This window comes from Dendrobates tinctorius, unplaced genomic scaffold (genome assembly GCF_039654945.1).
Source record: "Dendrobates tinctorius isolate UK_male_01 unplaced genomic scaffold, ASM3965494v1 ptg000294l, whole genome shotgun sequence".
NCBI lineage: Eukaryota > Metazoa > Chordata > Amphibia > Anura > Dendrobatidae > Dendrobates > Dendrobates tinctorius.
In genome coordinates this window covers 179,446-205,266 of record NW_027361961.1, presented here as the reverse complement: position 1 = coordinate 205,266, position 25,821 = coordinate 179,446, and the positions used below count along the sequence as shown (strand labels likewise).

General features: G+C 41.7%; 1 protein-coding gene across 1 annotated transcript; it reads right to left on the bottom strand.

Annotated features, from left to right (window-relative positions):
• Positions 1 to 1,039: 1,039 nt before the first annotated feature.
• On the bottom strand, positions 1,040 to 25,326 carry LOC141072987 (uncharacterized). Its single transcript, XM_073560254.1, has 10 exons — positions 24,956 to 25,326; positions 24,653 to 24,826; positions 24,447 to 24,570; positions 24,266 to 24,363; positions 14,669 to 14,818; positions 14,360 to 14,539; positions 14,162 to 14,285; positions 13,984 to 14,078; positions 13,695 to 13,785; positions 1,040 to 2,906 (listed from the first exon to the last, which is right to left on the bottom strand). Exons 1-10 carry the CDS (start codon positions 25,034 to 25,036, stop codon positions 1,633 to 1,635), a joined length of 2,391 nt encoding a protein of 796 aa, XP_073416355.1. The 5' UTR covers positions 25,037 to 25,326; the 3' UTR covers positions 1,040 to 1,632.
• Positions 25,327 to 25,821: the final 495 nt, after the last annotated feature.

The window sequence follows — 25,821 nt, the reverse complement described above, 5'->3', positions numbered from 1 at the left end:
TGCTCACACCAGCACATGTCCAGGCCCATTGGAAGTTCACCAATGACCATCTGGATGATCCAGAAGAGGTATGGGAGAAGGTCATGTGGTCAGATGAGACCAAAATAGAACTTTTTGACATCAACTCCACTTGCTGAGTTTGGAGAAAGAAGGAGGATTAGTACAACCCTCAAAACACTGTCCCAAGCGTTAAGCATGGTGTCGGAAATATCATACTTTAAGGAGTGCTTTTCTGCAAAAGGTAAGTAAGCTTCCGACTTGCAGACAGATCCTAGGTGTGGGTGATCTATTTGCAGAATTGCACTTCCATAGTTTGAGCACGGAAGAAGAGATACTGACCGATTATGAGGGAAATACACCTGCGGCGACGTTTTGGGGGACCTTTCCCTTTCTCAAGCCTCATTACTAACCTGCCCGGTGCCTGCACAAAGCTGAACACTTCTGGGAAAAAAATTACTTTACTCACCGGCAGCATTCGGCTTCAGTCAGAGGGGCGGTGCCAGTGCTGGTTCAGTCACCGCTCTGAGTACACAGAGCAGTGACTATAACCCCGCAGTGTCACTGACTGGCTGCCGGCCCCAATGCAGAGCCAGTGTCAGTCAGGCCGGGGGCACGGTTACAGCCTCAGAGCGGTAAATGAAACCGCGCCAGCGATGTCGCTTTGACTAAAACCGAATGCTGCCAAGAAGATTAAAGTTCATTTTCTCATAGAGTTTACAGGACCCCTTTATGGATGATGAAGGCTGGTCTGAGAAGAGACTCAAAATGTCCAAGGTGTTCTGAGGAAGGAGCCGGCCTTCTACACATGATGTAGTGTAGTCGTGTCCTTGCCTTCAGCCCTTTTGGGTGAAAGTGCTCGATCTGACTGAAGAAGTGATGGGGGTAAATATTGTGCGGAACCCGCTGACTTGCCTCCTGGGATGTATGGATGATATTGCTACGGATGAATGTGGGAAACTGGCTATTGCAAGATTGCTATATGCTGCTAGGAAGCTTATTGCGATGCATTGGTTAGATGAAAAACCACCAGTCAAAAGAGTTTGTGAATAAAATAAACTTTATTGCCCTCATGGAAAGGACTATTTACATTAAGAGAGGTCAACATACAAAATTTGAAAATGTGTAGGGCAGATGGATGGATTATCCGTGTGTGGCGTCTGTTGAGTTGTTGCAGAGTAGGTCGGGAGTCGGTTAATTACCTCTGAAGCAATTGTACTTGTGCGGCTGAGCTTTTATGAAGTGGTGTATAAATTTATCAAGAGGAGATGTACCAGTTTGATAATAAAGGATATTGGGATGGGGTTTGGGGGAGGAGGGATACTGGGTATAGAGGTTAGTTCATGTTAAATGAAAATGTTTCAATCTGCTTTGTAAATTTGGTATCTGTCTGAAGTTTGTGTCAGACTGTATTACATATTTGATATATGCTTTAATAAAAAGTACTTAATAAAAAAAAAAAAAAATACAAGTTAATTTTCTCCCAGCAGCATTTGGCTATCTGCAGGCACTAAGCAAGTTAATAATGCAATCAACCCAACCTGCAGATTATGCCCCTATCTGGAAGTTAACAGCCTTTTTGCTGGTGACAGGTTCCCTTATAAGAGTTGATTTCCAAGCAAAACATTTCCAACATTAAGAACTTGAAAAAGGCTTTTCCCCTGTGTGACTGCTCTGGTGCTTAATAAAACTTGATCTCTGGTTAAAAGAGTTCCCACATTCTGAACAGAAGAATGGCTTCTCCCCTGTGTGGGTTCTCTGGTGTCTATCAAGATACGCTTTCCGGGTAAAACAATTTCCACATTCTGAACAGGAAAAAGGCTTCTCCCCAGTATGAATTCTCTGGTGCTTAACAAAATCTGATTTCTCGTTAAAACATTTCCCACATTCCGAACATAAGAATGGCTTCTCCCCTGTGTGGGTTCTCTGGTGTCTATCAAGATGAGCTTTCCGGTTAAAACATTTCCCACATTCTGAACATAAAAAAGGCTTTTCTCCTGTGTGGGTTCTCTGGTGGCCATCAAGATATGCTTTCAGGTTAAAACATTTCCCACATTCTGAACATGAAAAAGGCTTCTCCCTGGTGTGGGTTCTTTGGTGTTTAATAACATCTGATTTCCAGTTAAAACATTTTCCACATTCTGAACATGAAAAAGGCTTCTCCCCTGTGTGGGTTCTCTGGTGGCGATCAAGAAGCTTTTTCCGGTTAAAACATTTCCCACATTCTGAACATGAAAAAGGCTTCTCCCCGGTGTGGTTTCTTTGGTGTATAATAACATCTGATTTCCAGCTAAAACATTTCCCACATTCTGAACATGAAAAAGGCTTCTCCCCTGTGTGGGTTCTCTGGTGGCTATCGAGACGCTCTTTCCGGCTAAAACATTTCCCACATTCTAAACATGAGAAAAGCTTCTCCCCTGTGTGAATTTTCTGATGTCTGTTAAAACCTGATTTCTCTGTAAAACATTTTCCACATTGTGAACATGAAAATGGTTTCTCCCCTGTGTGACTTCTCTTGTGACTAACAAGTTTAGATTTCCGGTTAAAACTTTTCCTACAAATGGAACAAGAAAATCTATTCACCGTTGTGTGAATATTTTGATGTTTAAGAAAACACTTTTTGGGGGGAAAACTATTTCCATGTTCTGAATGTGAAAATGGCTTTTTTGCTTTAGGAGAAGTTAGTTTTTTAATTCTTATTTTGTGAGTTTGATTTTCCTTAGCAGTCGGTAATGCATCAGAAGACAGAACCTGTTTCAAAGGATCAGATGACTGATCTTTGCTGTGAAGGGATGACAGCATATCTGGAGTAATGGCATTCACTTCAATAGAATCCTGTTTGATCTCAAAATCATCTGATTTAAAAACTGAAGATGTCAGCTGTCCCTCTGATCTCCTGGTACAGTCATCTGCCAAGAATAAAACAAATTATTATTTTTTAATGAAATATCCTTGAATTTTATTTTTTTTGACCATTTGCACTTAAACCATCTGTAAAAATGGCAAGTTATGTAAAGAACATACTGAATTCACAAGACAGTTCACAGTCTAATTAAAAACCTCATACTTTAGCATGAACCAGTAGAGCGTGGTGTTCAACTGTTTGTTCATTCTACCTAACAAATATAGAATAAAAAGCCACCAATGTTATGTAGGTGAAAATAATACTAATAAAAACTTCTACTCATCCCGCAAAAAACAAGTCCCCACTATGCGTAGGGAATAAATAGCAAATGTGCAATTTCCACTCTTCAACTGCTAATTTCCGAAAAGTGGCTGTGGAGTCAAAATAGTCGCTACTCCTATAGATTAATTCACTGAAGGCTTTATTTTCAAAAATGGAGTCACTTTATGGATATTTCTACTGCTCTGATTTTCTGCTATTTTGTCATATTAGAGCTTCTGTAAATGGTGTGTAACATCTTCTCTGGAATCTGCTCTTTAGACACCTGCTTCTGTCACTAGACGCGGTGCCAAAGATACGTAGCCGGGGGGTCACGCAGATCCACCCGCTGTTATCACTTCATTAAGGAAATGCAACTCCGCTGCCTCCAATCGTCAGAACAATATGAAATTGACCAATGATTGATGGATGAGACTGCAGCCGCTTCCACTACGAGGCCAATTATTAGGTATCTATCAGGCAGCATGTGGTGTCTACACTCCCGATTCCAAAGCATGAATTATATGTATATACCCAGTACGGTCACTTCCAACTTCACTATAACACAGAAACGACTCACTGCCACCACCAATCGTTTATACAGGCCGATTGGACACCCACTGCAGATAGAGTATGGCTTAGGCTACTTTCACACTTGCGTTTTTTTTTTGCGCACACAAACGCATGAAACAAACGCATCATGCGTTTGTGTGCATTTTTTTGCGGGTTTTGGTGCATTTTTTTTAAAAAAGCATGCATTTTTTTGCGCATACGTGCGCATTACAATGCGCACGTATACGCACCCATAGACTTTAATGGGTGTTTTGCTGTAAAAAAAACGCACTGCGTGCGCATGCGTTTTTTTGGGGCAAGTCGGACGCACAAAAAATGCAACAGGATGCATTTTGTGCGCCCGAGCGCACACTGCAAAAAAACGCATGCGCATACAAACGCGTACGTACGCATATGTATGCGCACATATGTGCACCCATGTTAAAGTATAGGGGAAAAAACGCATGCGTTTTTTTGCGCTAAAAAGCAGCGCAAAAAAAACACAAGTGTGAAACCAGCCTTAGGGGAGCGGTTTAGGCTACTTTCACACATCAGTTTTTTGCCGTCAGGCAGGATCCGGCTATTTTTAGAAAAAACGGATCCGGCATAAATTTTGGAGAACTGTAGAAACGGATCCGTTTTTTTGCTGGATCCATCTAGCAGGTTATGTCTGTTTCCTGGGGGCGGGCCAATTGGATCTGAGCATGCGCAGACTTAAAAAAATGGATCCGGTGGCTGGATCCGTCTTTTTCTGGATCCGGCGCCCATAGACTTTCATTGTAGCAAAAAGCTGGAGGCGCCGGATCCGGCGCTTCCGGCTTTTTCGCCGGAGACAAAAAACGTTACAGTAGCCGTTTTTTCCAGACGCCGGAATGAGACAAGTAGCCGGATCCGGCAAAAAACGGATGAAACGCAATGCCATCCGGCGCGATCCGGCGCTAATGCAAGTCAATGGGGAAAAACTGGATCCGGCATTGCATTTTGCCGGATCCGGTTTTACAAAAAAAAGCCGGATCGCGCCTGACGGCAAAAAACTGATGTGTGAAAGAGGCCTTACAGAGCAAAATCAACAGACCTATAAAATGTTTTATTTAATCCAGAAAGATAGGCAGTGTTTACAGCAAATATACAAAATGGCAACAAAACAATACAATATATAAAATTACATAAAAGGGAAAACAGCAGAAAATTACTAAATGTAGTCACAGAAATGGCTCAGAGCTTAGCGAACGGAAGTACTCTGATTGGAAATTGGACAGAACCGGCACAGCCAACTACGTCTTCTGATAATAACCCAGACCAAGGATCTGCTTTTTATCAGCTCCTAAGTTTCACCCATACACTTCACCTTGATTACCTCATGTGGGGTTGTTTGTGAAATGTTTTCGGCGTCAGGATTTTAGGATATCCCCAACTTACAAGATATTTTAGCCTCTAAAGATCACAGGCGCCAGATATCGACAACATATCATTATCATGATTTTACATATACAGTACATAGAGACCAAATATGACCTGGGCCACACATCTATCAGAACGTTATTCAATTGGAGGGATTCTAATGGCCCCCCGGCAATGTGAATTAATGCATCATGTTATTATCGTCATTATGATAATCTATATCTCATACATATTGGATTGATACCAACCCCAATATTCCCATCTGAACCCCGGAGCCGTGCTGGCTACAATCTGTGATGTGTGAATAGTAGTCCTGTGCCTGGGAAAGCACACTTCTCCTCAAGTAAACACCTCTCCTTTTGGTATCTCTTTTCCCAGAGAAGACATTTCCTGTTTAATTACCTGTACACTACAGGAGTCCTCTGCTTCAAAAGAAGTTAAAGTGTTCTCTCTCACTTTCCATATGTTCCATTGTGAGGTCTTGCTAACAAAAGGAGTTTAAATTGTCAGCTCTTCCTATGTCTTAATTAGTACTGATGACTTCCTAGCTATATGTAATTCTCCCTCTTCACATGTTAATTTGTGAGGGGAGGGGGACATCTCAGTGGAGATGTGTTATGGGTTTTTCTTTTTCAATGAAACGTGGCTTTATTCATTCTGCAGGCAGCACTGGTAATGGAGGAGACAGGGGCTCCACCTAGTCACTAATATTAGGGTGCTTGGGACCAGTAGTACCATCCAGTCTGGCAGTATGAGTGTGTGTTGTCCAGCTTAAGTAATCTGCTCCCTGCTTCAGCCATTTGTAAAGCACCACACCCTACTAAAGCTTGCAGCATATAGCCGGAAGCTGCCACGTACAGCCTTGTTCTCCTCTGGTTCAGTCCTCTGTGCTCAGCTCCCGGCTTGTATGTTTGTTTCCGTTTGTGACCACAGCCTGTTTATTGTCTGATCCTGCATCTTTTGATTTTGCATTTTCCCTGCCCTCCTAGTTCTGACCCAGCTACCTGAGTATTTTTCTTGCTATCTTACACTACCAAACATAATTTAACACTGTGGCCCAAGCCTAGAGGTCTCTGTGCAAGTTCACATCCATGTGCATGGGGCAGGATGATGAGCAAGGCAATCCCTGGGATCTGGAAAATGGAAGTAGGTAAAGCCAAGTTTGTTTGTGGTGGCCATCTTTGAGCTGTCAGATGACCATGAACAGTACTCACAATACACTGTGCCTGCAAACTATTCCAGCAAGATCTGTATTCAAATAGCGAAATAGCGCTCCTTCCTTTCTTTACCGGCCACATGCCCAGACAGGAGTGTACAACCGTATACAGAGTATTGTCATATTCATGAGAAGGTGGAATATACTTTGTAAGGTCTGTTTCCTATTATCCTTTGTGAAGAATTTCAAAGTTATCACCACATAAAGAGATACATCAGATTTGAAAAATGGGAACTGATTAGATCAGAGGATTTTGGGCACTGACTAATGTAGTCAAAAACTGTGACTACAAACAATAATACATCTATTGAAATGATCAAACTCAACAATCTTCATCAGTAAAAAATGAGTAGCTAGTGGTGAAACCTCTCTGGGGTAAATGGAGTATGTTGCTTAGTGGCTCTTGGCAATCTAAACTATTGTAAGGGCCAATAATTTTTATCAGATGAGTTCTAGAAGAAATATTATACAATTAAAGAGAACTTTTTATAATACTACAGAGCTGAGGTGTCTTAAATGTAGACCTTGGGCATTTGGAAGACGTAATGGAGATCTTTCTTTAAAGACTACCAGAGTGTTGTAGACTCACATAAGTGAGGCAGGCCGATCCCACCACAATTAAACTATATAAAGAATGAACCTGTTAAAAAAATACACAGAATAAAACAAACACTTTACGTCCCCAACAACAAGGTATGTACGAGGAGAGAGCTCCAACACTAAACCAGAGTCACACTCATTTATGGTGGATCATTGGAGCTATTTTGAGTCCTGACCAGAGGAATAGAGAAAGTATTAGCGCCCCCATTTCAGGAGAGATTGTGCAGTAATCTGAATTCCTCAGGATTGAAAACATAATGGAATTTATGATGAGGAGTGAATCCATGACACCAGGGCTCGAGCCACGCCAACACATCTCCTGCAGGTATAAGTAAATGTATATTACAGCCGTGAACCATGCACAGCTTGGAGATATATCATGACACAGGTGTAATGTTTTTATTTAGTTTATCACAATCCTTTTAGTCAGTTTTAAAAGAAAAGTCAGGATAAAGGGAAACTCTGTTGTTATTGTCCAGAAATTCACACTTGGCCTCACTGCACATTTAATGTTGTAGATTATAAAAGTGAAGTTTGGCCAGAAAGACTGGACCTGGTCTTGTTGGGACCATATGAGCACATTCAGCAGCACAGAAGGGAGAGAAGGGAGATTCATCCAATATCAGGGATCTAAAAATGACCCAAGCGATCCATAGTAGGATGAACAGCTATAGACATAATATTAGGAAAGGTGTAATATGCCACAGTCTGTTTAGGCATTTCGATTTAGAACATAAAGGAGATCGCACCAGTTTAAGACTCAGGGGCGGACCTACCGCCCATGCAGCCGCTTCATTGAACGGGGGGGGGGGGGGGGGGGGGGGGGAGAGGGGGGGGGGGAGAGGGGGCACCTCCAGTCTCCTGCACCGCATGGCTAATTATTCAATTTAGCAATGTGGAGCGCAGGAGGAGAGCAGAGCAGTGCTGAAGCATTGGAGGACCTGTGGTGATGTCACCATCATGTGATCAGGGGGCGGAGCTGATCACAGGCCTTCACCATTGATCAGCTCTGCCCCCTGATCACATGACGATGACATCACCACAGGTCCTTCAGCTCACACAGGAGCGGCATCTTCCAGCAGGAGTGGGCCAGGTAAGAAGAAAGGTTTTTTTTAATTTAATTATGTTGTCCTGCAGGATGGAGACACATGGACCATGTGTGGGACCTGTTGAAGTGCATTGTGCATGAAGCGGCTGTCGGCCGTCTTTTTGCCTTTCTCCTGTGCCATTGCCTATGCTTTATTAATATGAAATAAAGTGAATCATTTCAAGAGAACGGTGAGTGCCATCCTGCTGTCTTTTTCTACTATAATTAAAGGATATTATTACTGTAGTGATGTATTTATTTTAGTTTTTGAGTATACTGTTTTAAATGGGGAGGCAGTCCTGTTACTGTGTAGAGTGATACTATGTTGCCTTATTTTCATCATGTGATGTAATGTAGAAGTTGGGAAAAAAATAAGTAATGTGTTCTGCAAGTGGAGCTCTAGATAACTGTGTTATTTCCTGCAGAGACAAGCCCTGGCTGGAAGACGTGATGGCGATCTGTGCTGAATGAAAGATGAAAAGCAAAGATGAAGGACTTTACCTAGAGACGTCACTGGTGAGTTAGTGTGTTACCTATACACTGACACTATACACTGTATACTATATACAGAGCTCCTGTGTATAATGTCATTGATCACTGTATTACCAGTACACAGACACTGGATAGTAAGTACAGATCCCCTGTGTATAATGGCACTTATGGCGATAGTATTGTTTTTTTTATTACTGATCAGTATTGTAGTATTCAGTCACTATGTGGTGGTAATATGTGGTCTGGACATGGTGCGGTGGTATTTGTTCCTTGTATGTGATATTATTCGGTCACTGTGGTAGTAATATATAGCCTGGTCCTAGTGTGGCGGTATTTGTTCCTTGTATGTGTTATTAATTATAGGTCACTATGTGGTGCTAATATTGTGTCTGGTCATGGTGCGGTGGTATTTTTCCACTGTATGTGATATTAATGGTCATTTTAAAAATTGAAAAATAAATACAAATGTACCTATATTGTATTGCATATTTTAACAAATATTTAATAGGTTACAGTAGAGTAGAGCTCGGCCAAAAGTGTCTACAGTGTTGTGATGGCAGCTTAAAAAATGTTTTGGTGGAAAAAAAAAATCTGCCGGCTATATGTGTGATCTGTGAAAAAGGATGATGATTGACCTCATGGAGATCAACATCGAACACTGCGGAGACACCATCACGTGTTTCTCAACGCAGTGATTCTAGAGCACTGCCCCATCCCTTATGGGAAATATGTAAAACATGCAAAACAGAAGCCGCGGAGACACCATCACATGTTTCTCAACGCAAGCAATGACTAGCCAGGTCTTTCACCGGGAAGGAACAACCACGGGAAGGGCAGTCTCCAGTGAAGGAAACCACCTATGCCAAAACATGGTATCCATCCACAGACAGCTGTTTCGGGGTATTTGCCCCTCATCAGTGTGGAGTAGGAAACTGGCTAGTAGGAGCAATGCCTAGTAGAAGACTGTGAAAAAGGATGATGATTGACCTCATGGAGATCAACATCGAACACTGCGGAGACACCATCACGTGTTTCTCAACGCAGTGATTCTAGAGCACTGCCCCCATCCCTTATGGGAAATATGTAAAACATGCAAAACAGAAGCCGCGGAGACACCATTACATGTTTCTCAACGCAAGCAATGACTAGCCAGGTCTTTCACAGGGAAGGAACAACCACGGGAAGGGCAGTCTCCAATGAAGGAAACCACCTATGCCAAAACATGGTATCCATCCACAGACAGCTGTTTCGGGGTATTTGCCCCTCATCAGTGTGGAGTAGGAAACTGGCTAGTAGGAGCAATGCCTAGTAGAAGACTGTGAAAAAGGATGATGATTGACCTCATGGAGATCAACATCGAACACTGCGGAGACACCATCACGTGTTTCTCAACGCAGTGATTCTAGAGCACTGCCCCCATCCCTTATGGGAAATATGTAAAACATGCAAAACAGAAGCCGCGGAGACACCATCACATGTTTCTCAACGCAAGCAATGACTAGCCAGGTCTTTCACAGGGAAGGAACAACCACGGGAAGGGCAGTCTCCAATGAAGGAAACCACCTATGCCAAAACATGGTATCCATCCACAGACAGCTGTTTCGGGGTATTTGCCCCTCATCAGTGTGGAGTAGGAAACTGGCTAGTAGGAGCAATGCCTTGTAGAAGACTGTGAAAAAGGATAATGATTGACCTCATGGAGATCAACATCGAACACTGCGGAGACACCATCACGTGTTTCTCAACGCAGTGATTCTAGAGCACTGCCCCCATCCCTTATGGGAAATATGTAAAACATGCAAAACAGAAGCCGCGGAGACACAATCACATGTTTCTCAACGCAAGCAATGACTAGCCAGGTCTTTCACCTGGAAGGAACAACCACGGGAAGGGCAGTCTCCAATGAAGGAAACCACCTATGCCAAAACATGGTATCCATCCACAGACAGCTGTTTCGGGGTATTTGCCCCTCATCAGTGTGGAGTAGGAAACTGGCTAGTAGGAGCAATGCCTAGTAGAAGACTGTGAAAAAGGATGATGATTGACCTCATGGAGATCAACATCGAACACTGCGGAGACACCATCACGTGTTTCTCAACGCAGTGATTCTAGAGCACTGCCCCCATCCCTTATGGGAAATATGTAAAACATGCAAAACAGAAGCCGCGGAGACACCATCACATGTTTCTCAACGCAAGCAATGACTAGCCAGGTCTTTCACCGGGAAGGAACAACCACGGGAAGGGCAGTCTCCAATGAAGGAAACCACCTATGCCAAAACATGGTATCCATCCACAGACAGCTGTTTCGGGGTATTTGCCCCTCATCAGTGTGGAGTAGGAAACTGGCTAGTAGGAGCAATGCCTAGTAGAAGACTGTGAAAAAGGATGATGATTGACCTCATGGACATCAACATCGAACACTGCGGAGACACCATCACGTGTTTCTCAACGCAGTGATTCTAGAGCACTGCCCCCATCCCTTACGTGTGATCTGGTGATGGGAACTGTTAATGTGTGATTGGTGAGAAGTGGAGTTTTCCAAGAGAGGGCGGTGGGACTGTGGACAGTTTGAAGGGTGGAGGCGGGGCTGGGGTGGACCCTGGGCGGAGTATTGCGGGGGCCCCGAAAATTTTCCCAGTATGGGGCCCCGAAATTCTTAGTGGCAGCCCTGCCCCTGCCCATATGCTGCAGCAGTTCAGGAATGTGCGGAGTGCGAACACTGGATAGTGTGGAATGGATGGATCCTCTTGGTCTGGCCTGCCCTGCCTGCTCCAGGTAAGAGTACTACCAGAGTTGAGCAGGACTGAGGGAATGGGACAGAGGCGCAAGCATGATTTTGGGGGGCTCCTGGGGTGGGGGAGAACTGAAAATGGCAGGCATGATTTTGGGGGGGCTCCGTCCTGGGGGAGAACTGAAGCATGATGGCCTGGCTGCTCATGAAGGGGGGCCCCTGGTCTGGGGAGAAGGGAAGCATGGCCTTGGCTGCTTATGAATGGGGGAGCCCCTGGGGAGAAGCATGGCTGCTCATGAATGGGGGGGGCCCTGGGGAGAAGTATGACTGCTCATGAATGGGGGGGGCCCCTGGGGGAGATGCTTGGCTGCTCATGAATGGGACGGCTCATGGGGGGGAGAAGAAACATGAATCGGGCGGCCCACATAGGGGGAGAAGCAGCATAAACTGGGGGGCCACATAGGGCGAGAAGCACTATGCCAAAAGTAGACCGCATATGGGGGAGAGCATTATGAAACAAAGGGAAATGGGGGTGCCTATATATATTACCTATCTATATGTTTACATAACTTTGTTTTCTTATGAAGGACTGGGGGGGGGCCGAAAAATTTCTTGCACAGGGGCCCACTACAGTCTGTGTCCGCCCCTGTTAAGACTCATTATATTAGAACAAATATCAGAACGTATCTAATAGGGTCCAAAGACTTGTGAATAGAGAATCTTATTGGATTTTTAAACTATCCATGCTTAAACCGGAGGGCCTGAATGACAGCCTTGAAATTACGACATAACATAATAGGTGTATTTTTTTTTAATAATCCTTAGGTAGTTTGGTTGCTCTCATGTAGGTTTATTTTTCTTTATATGTATTTTATTGTGCATCCAATAGGCATTTTACATCTATTTGTATTATTTTGTATAAAAAGAAAGGTTTCAATACAAAAAACTGTGCACCATAAGCTCTATTTACCGTAATTAGTAAGTTAATCTATTGGATTAGTGACGCTGTTTTGGAGGATATGAAAGATCCACAATGTATAATTTGTACAATATATGCCAGAGGAAGGAGCTGGTTCACATTGGAAATGTGTAGCATTTACCTCTTAGTGACAGAGCCAATTTTTTTAAAATCTCACCAGTGTCACTTTATGTGGTAATAACTCTGGAACGCTTCAACATATCCCATTGATTATGAGATTGTTTTTTCGTGACACTTTGTACTTTATGATAAAGGTAACTTTAGGTCGAGATGTTTTGTGTTTATTTATAAAAAAAAATCAGAAATTTGTCAAAAATGTAGAAAAATTAGCAATTTTCAAACTTTAAATGATTATCCCTTTAATTCAGATAGTCATACCCCAGAAAAACATTAATAAATAACATTTCCCACGTGTCTGCTTTACATCAGCACCATTTGTAAAATGCTATTTTATTTTGTTAGCATTTTATGAGGTTTAAAAATGTAGCAGCAATTTTTCCTTTTTCCAAGGAAATTTGCAAAATAATTTTTTTAGGGACCTGCCCAGGTTTGAAGTGACTTTGGGGTCTTGTATATTGGAAACCCCCTAAAAGTGATACCATTTTAAAAACAGCACCCCCTCGACATATTGAAACCTTCTGTTTATTAACCTTTCAGGTGATTTTCAGGAATTAGTGCAGAGTGACATAACAGAAATGAACAAGTGTATTTTTACCAACTAAACGTCGCTAACTTATGAACAGGTCACTGTAGTCGGCAGACTTTAAGGCCACTATTCGGTCGTGAATTGTCATAAACACTAGGACCACAAAATCATGATCTCAGGGTGCCGATGGGGATAAAAAGGAAGACTGCTACCTATTTATATGATGTAGTCTCTATTGACAGCAGCATCTAAGGGGTTAAACAAATATGGACGGTGTCAACACTGATCATGGTTAATGTAGCAAGTTGTCAGCTATAGTGAACAGCCGGCAGCTGCTGGATTGTCACCTATATTGGGATGCTATTCTCTTATATCTCAGGTCAGTAAAAAGGCGTATTGGTGATCATTAAGGGGTTAAAATGAAAACAATTTTTTCGGCTCATTTGCTTTGATACCCAACTTTATGGCTCAGCACTTGACAGCGCTTTTCAAAGCCCTGATTTTTTCCTTTTTCCCATATAAGGGATCTTGGAAGCCAACAGCATCATTACCTTCCGCTTTCTCTAAGAAGCCCATCTGGGCAGGTAACGGTCAACGTCTTCTAACCTCAAGGGGGTAGGTGGATCCTCCAGGTTGCAAGTTCTATAGAAAAGGGCTTTCAATACCCAATGTGATTAGATCAGTTTTGGGAGGATGAGAATGTTGTGGTCTACAGGCAAAATGGTGATAGCACGATTGTAATATAGTCGGACTACAACAGATAAAGCAGCCACAGCCGGTGACTGAGAAGAATCTGTGACTTCTCTGCATTTAGTGGTTACTACTCACGTGGGTAGTCATATGTAGGAATCTCCTCTTTACACCGCTCATCATCCCTCACATATGTCTCTGTAGTATTAATATGGGTCAGATCTTCACCCTGAAACAAATATTGTAAAAGTCACAGACAGATGGAGAAGTCACATCTATGATCAGCTCTAATCCTGCCATCTCCACCGTTCTCATTACACAAGTATAAAACATATAATACTGGTGGATAAAACAAGACTGAGCACAAGACCTTCACTGCAATCTACACATCATAGGGAAGATCTCATGACACCTTCTCTCCATCTACCTGATGATCCTGAGGAACACTGGGATCTTCTTGTTTACAGTCTTGTGGAAGAGGACGGGGACATCTCTCTGGTGTTGTCCTCTTACTGGATAGATCTGCAGGAAACACATACAGGGACTGAATTCATTCTTTACATACAGATAATTATAGGCCGTGTGTATTTAGTCCTGTCTATTACCTGGTGATGTGAGGGGCTGGGGAACCTTCATTATGACGTCCTTGTATAAATCTTTGTGTCCTTCTAAATACTCCCACTCCTCCATGGAGAAATAGACGGCGACATCCTGACACCTTATAGAAACCTGACAAATACAATGATACCGTCATCCCCCCGATCACTTCAAAGTGTTACTGTATAATGTCCCAGCAGTGTCACCTCTCCAGTCAGCAGCTCAATCATCTTGTAGGAGAGTTCTAGGATCTTTTGGTCATTGATGTCCTCATGTATCAGGGGGTGAGGTGGAGGTCCCGTGATTGGGCTCAGGGTTCTTCCCCATCCCTCAGACACAGGGTCCTGACAGCGCTCACTAGAGGTCTTCTTCACTACTGTGTAATCCTGGTTATGGAGAGTCACATTAATAAATCTCACTACAGACTTTTCCAGAGTCCTCACCTCTCCAGTTCTGTCCATCTGTAATTCCCATAGATAAGAGTGATGTAATGTGATGTCATCAAAATCTCTCACCTCTCCAGTAAGCCTGAAGAGGATCTCTAGGGTGAGGTGTAATATCCTCTCCGCCATCTTGTCTCTGTTCATATCCATCTTTGATGGATTATTCAGAAAAATTCTCTTATACAGAAGATCTTCACTGAGAGGATCCGATATTGTAGAGATCTGAATGAGAAGAAGATGAGCCGATGTAACATCATAAAAATCCTGTATAATAATATAATTACTGGAGACACTAAAGAAAGCATAAAAGAGTAGTTTTAATATGTTATTCAGTTCTGTTCTTTACATCTACTAATAAAACCTATATATTTAGGCCACAGACAACAAGCAGTTTCTTCCTCGGAGTCGGCAGCTGAATACGTTTCTCACAGACTCATCTTCCATAACGCTAATTCTCGTCTCATTTACCGACACTGGAATCGGCATTAGCAATACTGCAGGAGATATTCATTACACGGGACAGGAGAAATAACTACTTCATGATGAGGACGACATCTTCATCTTCTACTACGGCTCTAGAAACATATTTGGCCAGAGTCGGTCACTGACTCCATCCCCACCGGCCGTCTATATGAAGGTTTCCCGTCTTCCCCGCACTGTAATCTTCTATCACGTTAGATCTCATGTCACACACAGACATTTGAGGCTTGTATAAAAGCTTTTTTGTTTGCACATACACCACGGACAGAAGTTATCTGATACCAAAGTCTCCATGTACAGTGGTTTATGGGGTTTATTTCTCCACTTAGGCTTTCCTATATTACAAGGAAAACACCAGAAAATAAAACAGATATTATCCCCTTCATGACATGCGCCGTACATGTATGGTGCATGTCGGGTCTCCAAGTTTGATGTGAGCTCAGGCACTGAGTCCACATCTTTTCAGGCACATGTCAGCTGATTTCAACAGCTGACTTGTGCCCCTAACAGCCGCGAGTAGAATCGTGATCCACCCCTGGCTGTTAGCCTGTTAAATGATGCTGTCAATCTCTGACAGCAGCATTTAAAACGATAGCGCCGGAAGCGCGTCACTAACATGATTGCGGGACATCGATGGGTTGGCATGACAACCAGGGGTCTGCATGAAACCTCTGTGGTTGTCATTGCCGGATAGCTATGAGCACCAGACCAGCCATCAGTGCTCACAGCAAGTGAACATTTCTGCTACATAGAGCAGGGCTGAGGCTCTGTTCTGTGTAGCACAAGCAATCAGATGATCGCAGCTTCTAGTCTCCCATGGAGACTATTGAAGCAAGTGTAAAGTAAAATGCAAAACTGTTTTTTAAAAATATATATAAAAGTTTAAATCACCACTCCATTCAAAAACAAAAAATACATATATTTGGTATCGCTTCGTTCGTTATCGCCTAATATATCAATATATAAAAAGAATTCATCTGATCTGTAAACGGCGTAACAAGAAATAAAGTAATTTTTTTTTGGTCGCCGCAACATTGCATTAAAATGCAATAACAATCAATCAAAACATTGTATCTACATAAAAATTGTATCAATAGAAACATCAGCTCGGCATGCAAACAATAAGCCATCACCCAGCCCCAGATCCCGAAAAAATGGAGATGCTACGGGTCTCGGAAAATGAAATTTTTTTTTTTACAAATGTTGAATTTTTTTTCACCACTTAAATAAAAAAGAACCTCTTCATGTTTGGTATCTACAAAGCCGTAATGATCTGGAGAATCATAATGGCACGTCAATTTTAGCATTTGGTGAACAACATAAAAAAACAATTGTGAATTGCACTTTTTTTGCTGTGTCACCACACTTGGATTTTTTTTTCCTGTTTTCCAGGATGTTCAAAAGTACAACTCGTCACACAAAAAACGAGCCCTCACATGACCATATTGATGGAAAAATAAAAAAGTTATGGCTCTGGGAAGAAGGTGAGCAAAAACAGAAATGGAAAAATGGAAAATGTCCCGGGGATTAAGGGGCTGAAAGGTTTCAAAAAGAAAATTGGCACCAACAATCCTTGTAAAAAGGAAAGAAACATCCGAAAAGCAGAAGACACAGTTTGTTATTTTTTAATATTAACATTTGTTGAAAAAAAACCTCTTTTGGGCCCCAGAACATAGATGTACACCGCAGGGACGGCACATGGGCGGCTGCAACAAAAACCCTGCTGTGAAAAGCAAACATAGCATCTAAGAAGGTGTGACAGAGTTCAGCTGAATGCCCTCCTCCCCAAGTACTCGATAGTATGGGGTGGCCTAGTTATTACGATACTTAGATACCTAATAATGGTGTCTGGGCCTGCAATGTACGATGGTCTATTAGGCTGTGCCAGAGCCAGCGTCCAATATGTCCAGTAGGACAACCCCTTCTTGATTAATAAGTTTGGCCCCGATTATAATAATAAAGCCTATACTCTCCTCTCATGCTGGCACCGTTCTCGTGGTGTCTGCACTCGCTCTCCTCGGGTCTCTCATGCGGTGTTATGACACATGATGCCCGGCATCCAGTCAGCAGTGGCGTCACTTGTCTCCTCCTTGAAACAAATCAAACATGGAGAAAAAGTCCGGTTCTTGCTCGATTTCTCCGAAAGCAGAGACAGCAGTGCCACCACTGATTGGGGATGTGTCACAAAAACAGCATGAGAGTCCCGGGAAAAGTACTGCCGACAATCCGAGAGCGGTGCTGGCACGGGAGGCGAATATAGGCTATATTTTTTTATTGGAGCTCAGCGATTGGTATGAGAAGTTGTCCAGGTAGTGGACAACTTCTTTAGTGTTCTACAGGAGTTAAAGGACTTTGGGCCACTGATATCACATCACCAATACATACAGTGGGTACAGAAAGTATTCAGACCCTTTTAAATTTTTCGCTTTGTTTCATTGCAGCCATTTGGTAAATTCAAAAAAGTTCTTTTTTTTTCTCATTAATGTACACTCTGCACCCCATCTTGGCTGAAAAAAACCCAGAAATGTGGAAATTTTTGCAAATTTATTAAAAAAGAAAAACTGTAATATCACATGGTTATAAGTATTCAGACCCTTTGCTCAGTATTGAGTAGAAGCACCCTTTTGAGCTAGTACAGCCATGAGTCTTCTTGGGAATGATGCAACAAGTTTTTCACACCTGAATATGTGGATCCTCTGCCATTCTTCCTTGCAGATCCTCTCCAGTTCCATCAGGTTGGATAGTGAAGGTTGGTGGACAGCCATTTTCAGGTCTCTCTAAAAATACTCAATTTGGTTTAAGGTCAGGGCACTGGCTGGGCCAGTCAAGAATGGTCACAGAGTTGTACTGAAGCCACTCCTTTGTTATTTTAGCTGTGTGCTTAGGGTTATTGTCTTGTCTTCGGCCAAGTCTGAAGTCCAGAGCACTCTTGAAGAGGTTTTCATCCAGGATCTCTCTGTACTTGGTCGCATTCATGTTTCCTTCAATTGCAACCAGTCGTCCTGTCCCTGCAGCTGAAAAACACCCCCATAGCATGATGCTGCCACCACCATGTTTCACTGTTGGGATTGTATTGGGCAGGTGATGAGCAGTGCCTGGTTTTCTCCACACATACCACTTAGAATTATCACCAAAAAGTTCTATCTTTCTCTTATCAGACCAGAGAATCTTATTTCTCATAGTCTGGGAGTCCTTCATGTGTTTTTTAGCAAACTCTATGCGGGTTTTCATATGGCTGGCACTGAGGAGAGGCTTCCGTCGAGCCACTCTGCCATAAAGGTCGGAGTGCTGGAGGGCTGCAGTGATAGTTGACTTTGTGGTACTTTCTCCCATCTCCCTACTGCATCTGTGAAGCTCAGCAACAGTGATCATGCGGTTCTTCTTTACCTATCCTCACCAAGGCTCTTCTCCCACGATTGCTCAGTTTGGCTGGACAGCCAGGTCTAGGAAGACTTCTGGTGGTTCCAAATTTCTTCCATCTAAGGATTATGGAGGCCACTGTGCTCTTAGGATCCTTGAGTACTGCAGAAATTCTTTTGTAACCTTTGCCAGATATGTGCCTTGCCACAATTCTGTCTCTCAGCTCCTTGGCCAGTTCCTTTGACCTCATGATTCTCATTTAGTCTGACATTCACTGTGAGCTGTGAGGTCTTATATAGACAGCTGTGTGCATTTACAAATCAAGTCCTATCAATTTAATTAAACACAGCTGGGCTTCAGTGAAGGAGTAGAACCATCTCAAGGAGGATCACAAGGAAATGGACAGCATGTGACTTAAACATGAGTGTCTGAGCAAAGGGTCTAAATACTTATGACCATGTGATATTTTAGTTTTTCTTTTTTAATAAATTTGCAAAAATTTCTACATTTCTATTTTTTATCAGTCAAGATGGGGTGCAGAGTGTACATTAATGAGAAAAAAATGAACTTTTTTGAATTTACCATATGGCTGCAAAGAAACAAAGTGTGAAAAATGTAAAGGGGTCTAAATACTTTGCTTTATCATTATACAGCTGAGCAAAAAGTGGAATAACACGCGATCAAAAAGACGGATATAAATAAACATGATACCGCTAAAAACTTCATCTTTTCCCACAAACAAGCCACAAAATAGTTCTACCACCAGAAAAATAAAGTTATAGCTCTCAGAATAAACTAATGCAAAATTAATTATATTTTATATAAAATAGCTTTTATTGTATAAAAGAGCCAAAACATAAAACAAGATAAAAAATGAGGTATCGTTGTAATCGTACTGACCCAAAGATTAAAACTGCTTTATCAATTTTACCACATGCAGAAAGGTATAAACACCCCCCCAAAAAAAAGAAATTAATAAATTGCTGTTTTTTGTTCATTCTGCCTCCCAAAAATCGGAATAAAAAGCGATCAAAAAATGTCACGTGCCCGAAAATGGTACCAATAAAAACGTCAACTCGTCCCACAAAAAACAAGACCTCACATGATTCTGTGGGCCAAAATATGAAATATTATAGCTCTCAAAATGTGATGATGCAAAAACTATTTTTGCAATAAAGGCGTCTTTTAGTGTGTGACAGCTGCCAAACATAAAAACCCGCTATAAATAGTAAAACAAATCCCCCTTCATCATCCCCTTAGTTAGGGAAAAATAATACTAAGAAAATTATTTCCATTTTTCCATTAGGGTTAGGCTTAGAGTTGGGGTTAGGGTTAGGGCTAAAGTTAGGGTAGGGGCTAAAGTTAGGGATAGGGTTTGGGATAAAGTTAGGGTAGGGAATAAAGTTATAAAGTTAGGATTAGGGTTGAGGCTAAAGTTAGGGTTAGGGTTGGGGCTAAAGTTAGGATTACGGTTACGATTGGGATTAGGGTTGTGATTAGGGTTAGGTTTGTGGTTAGGGTTGTGATTAGGCTTAGGGGTGTGTTGGGGTTAGGGTTGGAGTTAGAATTGGGGGGTTTCCACTGTTTAGGCACATCAGGGGCTCTCCAAACGCGACATGGCGTCTGATCTCAATTCCAGCCAATTTTGCATTGAAAAGTCAAACGGAGCTCCTTCCCTTCTGAGCTCTGCCATGCATCCAAACAGTGGTTTACTCCCACATATGGGGTATCAGCATACTCAGGACAAATTGCACAACAACTTTTGGGGTCCAATTTCTCCCGTTACCCTTGGGAAAATATAACAAATTGGATCTTAAATAAACTTTTTGTGAAAAAATTGTGTCACTTTTGGGTATTTCCTATCATATAGACCCCTCTAAGTGACTTCAAATGTGATGTGGTCCCTAAAGAAAAAATGATGTTGTAAAAGTGAGAAATCGCTGGTCAACTTTTAACCATTAAAGATTCCTAACGAAAAAAAATTTTGGATCCAAAATTGTGCTGATGTAAAGTAAACATGTGGGAAATATTACTTATTAAGTATTTTCTGTGACATATCTCTGTGAAAATTCAAAGTTGGAAAATGGTGAAATTTTCAAAATTTTTAGCCAAATTTCCATTTTTTTTTCACAAATAAACGCAAGTCATATCAAATAAATTTTACCACTAACATGAAGTACAATATGTCACAAGAAAAGTGTCAGAATCACCGGGATCCATGGAAGCAATCCAGAGTTATTACCCTATAAAGGGACAGTGGTAAGAATTGTAAAAATTGGCCTGGTCTTTAACATGCAAACGACCCTTGGGGGTAAAGGGCTCAATGTACACATTGTACACCATCTTGACTGAAAAAAACAGAAATGTAGAAATTTTTGCAAATTTATTAAAAAAAACAAAACAAAACTGAAATATCACATGCATATCAGACCAAATGAGAATCATGAGGTCAAAGGAACTGGCCAAGGAGCTCAGACACAATATTGTGGCAAAGCACAGATGTGGCCAAGGTTACAAAAGAATTACTGCAGTACTCAAGGTACTGCCAAACTCTGCAAGATAGAGCATTAAGTATACAGGTGCATCTCACAAAATTAGAATATCATCAAAAAGTTTATTTCAGTTCTTCAATACAAAAAGTGAAACTCATATATTAGAGTCATGCTTCCCTCTGCCGACAAGATTTTTGGAGATGGAAATGTCATTCTCCAGCAGGACTTGTCACCTGTCCACACTGCAAAAAGTACCAATTCCTGGTTTAAAAACAACAGTATCACTGTGCTTGATTGGCCAGAAAACTCACCTGACCTTAACCCCATAGAAAATCAATGCAGATGAGCTGAAGGCTGCTATCAAAAGCAACCTGGGCTTCCATAACAGCTCAGCAGTGCCACAGGCTGATCGCCTCCACGCCACGCCGCATTGAAGCTGTAATTGATGCCAAAGGAGCCCCGACCAAGTATTGAGCGCATTTACAGAATATACATTTCAGTAGGCCAACATTTCAGATTTTAAAATCATTTTTCAAGCTGGTGTTATAAAGTATTTTAATTTACTGAGATAATGACTTTTTGGTTTTTATTGGCGGTAAGCCATAATCATCAACATTAGCAGAAATAAACACTTGAAATAGATCACTCTGTCTGTAATGACTCTATATAATATATGAGATTCACTTTTTGAATTGAAGAACTGAAATAAATTAACTTTCTGATGATATTCCAATTTTGTGACAAGCACCTGTATCTGTGTACACGCCCCCCGGAAGAAGGCAAGCGCTGAAACGCACGTAGGGACCCGGGCACATATAGTTTTTGGTATGTAAAAACCCTCTAGATTGCTATATTTATTTACCTGCTCGTTTTTAGTACTGTGGCATTATCTTTAAAAACTCTTAACACTGGTCACAGCGCTGCAGCATTTGTGCTTTACTGCATTACAAGCCATCACTGTGACTTAATTGAGCTGGCACTAGCACTTTCAGCACTACTAGCACTTTTATAAGCACTGCAGCGCTTTGTATTATTGCTCTGTTAAACATATACTGGGGATTTTTTTAGCATTTGCTATGATAAACCATAGATTTTGACTTCTTCTGATCTGGCAGCAGAACCGTTAGTTAGGTTTTTATTGCTGCACTTTGCACTACTTTTTCTTAAAGAGCCACGCACCTTATTTTGTATATTTGCACAGTTCTATATGTGAATAGCCCATATATTGTTATAGCACATTAGCACTTTTTTATGTCTTTTCAGCACTTTAATACATATTTTTTGCTAAATTTTGCACAAGTTTTGGATGATATTTGATGTGTTATTAATATATCGCATTTATTATTTGGCTGTCTTATTAGATTTGTCCTCTATGTGCATATGATATTTATTATATATTTGATATCTACTGGACTGTTTTTTTTATCTATGAGCAGAGTATTTTGCACATTTCTTTTTATTGGGTTTCGTACTATATGTGCCCCTATTTCAGCTATTTTCTTTACTTATTATCAATGTATTATTCAAATTAATAAAATTTATTTATTATTACCATAGTCTTTGTTGCACTGTTTTTTTTAGGAGGATTCATTATTTGTTTAGTGCGAGACTTTTTATATATACAATTGGTTTTCTTCTGATTTATTACTGGCTGTAATAGCGAATCCAACCATTCGCATAAATGTTCATTGACAGAGCCTATCCCAGACACTATTGGTTTCATAGGTGGAAAACATTCCCGTTTATGAATCTTGGGTAATCCATGTAAGGCTGGTTTCACATTCGCGCTTTTTAAGCGCACGCACGGCCGGGGGTAGCTCCGCCCCCGAGCCGGCTCTCTGCCCGGCGTGCCCGCCCCTTCCTTGTAGCGCCGCCTCCTAGCGCACAGCGGCGCCTGCGATCGGCGCACCCTATCTTTAGCATAGGGTGTGCAGATCGTGCGCAGGCCGTGCGCTAGTTGCGCTTTGACCTGCGCTGCGCACTTTTGACGGTGCGCCGTGCGCGCCAAAATCAAACTTTTCGGATTTTGGCGCGCACGGCGCACCGTCAAAAGTGCGCAGCGCAGGTCAAAGCGCAACTAGCGCACGGCCTGCGCACGATCTGCGCACCCTATGCTAAAGATAGGGTGCGCCGATCGCAGGCGCCGCTGTCCGCTAGGAGGCGGCGCTACAAGGAAGGGGCGGGCACGCCGGGCAGAGAGCCGGCTCGGGGGCGGAGCTACCCCCGGCCGTGCGTGCGCTTAAAAAGCGCGAATGTGAAACCAGCCTAATATAGGTAAAACAGGATGTGATACTTCTATGAATTCCGCTTGTTTTTTTGATAGTACTCCAAGATTCAACCTGTCTTTTATTTGTTCCACTTCCAATGTAAACTTTAGTGTAGGATTGACGGATAGTTTTTTATATATGGAAACATCCAAAAAGCATTTCCTCAATTTTATTTTTATAAATCTTCAGAGTTCATGATTACCATGACACCACCTTTGTCTGACATTTTTTTTTAGTTTTGTCTGTCATATTTTTAAGTTCTTGTAATGCCTCATCTTGGTTTTTTTTTAAAAATTACCGCTCTTGGGATCACTACTAACATTGTCCTTCAATATTTTCAATTCCCTTTCCACAATTTCCTGGAACTTAATCATACACACAGATCTGGTGTGGATCGGGTAAAAAAAAAAGGATTTTTCACTTTTAGATTTTCTGATTGATTAATTAAATCCCCCGATCAAATATCTTCAGAATTTAATTCATGCAATGTCACTAATAAAAATTGTTCCTCATAATCCAGTTTGTGGAATTCATTCACCTTAGGCTCAGAAATCTGTATAGAAACTGAAGATTGCTCCGTCCAAAAATGTTTTCTGACTGTCAAGTTGCTATAAATTTGTTAGCATCCAGAATTGTGGTAAAAAAAATTCTTGATCTGGAACAAAATTTAATCCATGTGATAACACCTCCAGTTGATCTTTGGAAAACTCTTTTGCTGATAAATTTAAGATATTATTAGAAATTATTCCATCATGAAGTTTTTCTTGCGGCGTGTTGTGATGCCAGAAACATTCTCTGTGCTTGTGGCCGCCGCGCCTTTTACGTTTTTTGGTAATTTATATTGGTCAGATAACATGGGTCAGATATTCTCCCTGAAACAAATATTGTAAAAGTTGCAGACAGATGGAGAAGTCACATCTATGATCAGCTCTAATCCTGCCATCTCCACCGTTCTCATTACACAAGTATAAAACATATAATACTGGTGGATAAAACAAGACTGAGCACAAGATCTTCACAGCCGTCTACACATCATAGGGGAGATCTCATGACACCTTCTCTCCATCTACCTGATGATCCTGAGGAACATTGGGATCTTCTTGTTTACAGTCCTGTGGAAGAAGAGGACGGGGACATCTGTCTGGTGTTGTCCTCTTACTGGATAGATCTGGAGGAAACACATACAAGGACTGAATTCATTCTTTACATACAGATAATTATAGGCCATGTGTATTTCGTCCTGTCTATTACCTGGTGATGTGAGGGGCTGGAGAACCTCCATCATGACGTCCTTGTACAGATCTTTGTGTTCTTCTAAATACTCCCACTCCTCCATGGAGAAATAGACAGCGACATCCTGACACCTTATAGGAACCTGACACATACAATGATACCGTCATCCCCCGATCCCTTCATAGCAATACTGTATAATGTCCCAGCATTCCCAGCAGTGTCACCTCTCCAGTCAGCAGCTCAATCATCTTGTAGATGAGTTCTAGGATCTTCTGGTCATTGATCTTCTCATGTATTAAGGGGTGAGGAGGAGGCCCCGTGATTGGACTCAGAGATCTTCCCTCAGACACAGGGTCCTGACTGCGCTCACTAGAGGTCTTCTTCACTACTGTGTAATCCTGGTTATGGAGAGACACATTAATAAATCTCACTACAGACATTTCCAGAGTCCTCACCTCTCCAGTTCTGTCCATCTGTTATTCCCATAGATAAGAATGATGTAATGTGACGTCATCAGAATCTCTCACCTCTCCAGTAAGCCGGAAGAGGATCTCTAGGGTGAGGTGTAATATCCTCTCCGCCATCTTGTCTCTGTCCATATCCATCATTGATGGGTAAATCAGGAAAATTCTCTTATATAGAAGATCTTCACTGAGAGGATCCGATATTGTAGAGACCTGAATGAGAAGATGAGCCAATGTAACATCATAAAAATCCTGTGTAATTATACAATTACTGGAGATAATAAGGGAAACATACGAGGAGATTTATTATTTTACAGTATTTAGTTTTCTTCATTACATCTACTAATAAAACCTATATATTTAGGCCACAGACAACAAGCAGTTTCTCCCTCGGAGTCGGCAGCTGAATACGTTTCTCATAGACTCATCTTCCATAATGCTAATTCTCGTCTCATTTCCCGACACTGGAATCGGCATTAGCAATACTGCAGGAGATATTCATTACACAGGACAGGAGGAATAACTACTTCATGATGAGGACGACATCTTCATCTTCTACTACGGCTCTAGAAACATATTTGGCCAGAGTCCGTCACTGACTCCATCCCCACCGGCCGTCTATATGAAGGTTTCCCGTCTTTCCCGCACTGTAATCTTCTATCACGTTAGATCTCAGGTCTGATTCACACACAGAAGTTTGAGGCTTTTAGAAAAGCTTTTTTGCTTCCACAAACACCGCAGACAGAAGTTATCTGATACCAAAGTCTCCATGTACAGTGTTTTATGGGGTTTATTTCTTCCCTTAGGCTTTCCTATATTACAAGGAAAACACCTGAAAAAAAGCAGATATTATCAAAAACTTTATTTATTTCAGTTCTTCAATACAAAAAGTGAAACTCATATATAGAGTCATTACACACAGAGTGATC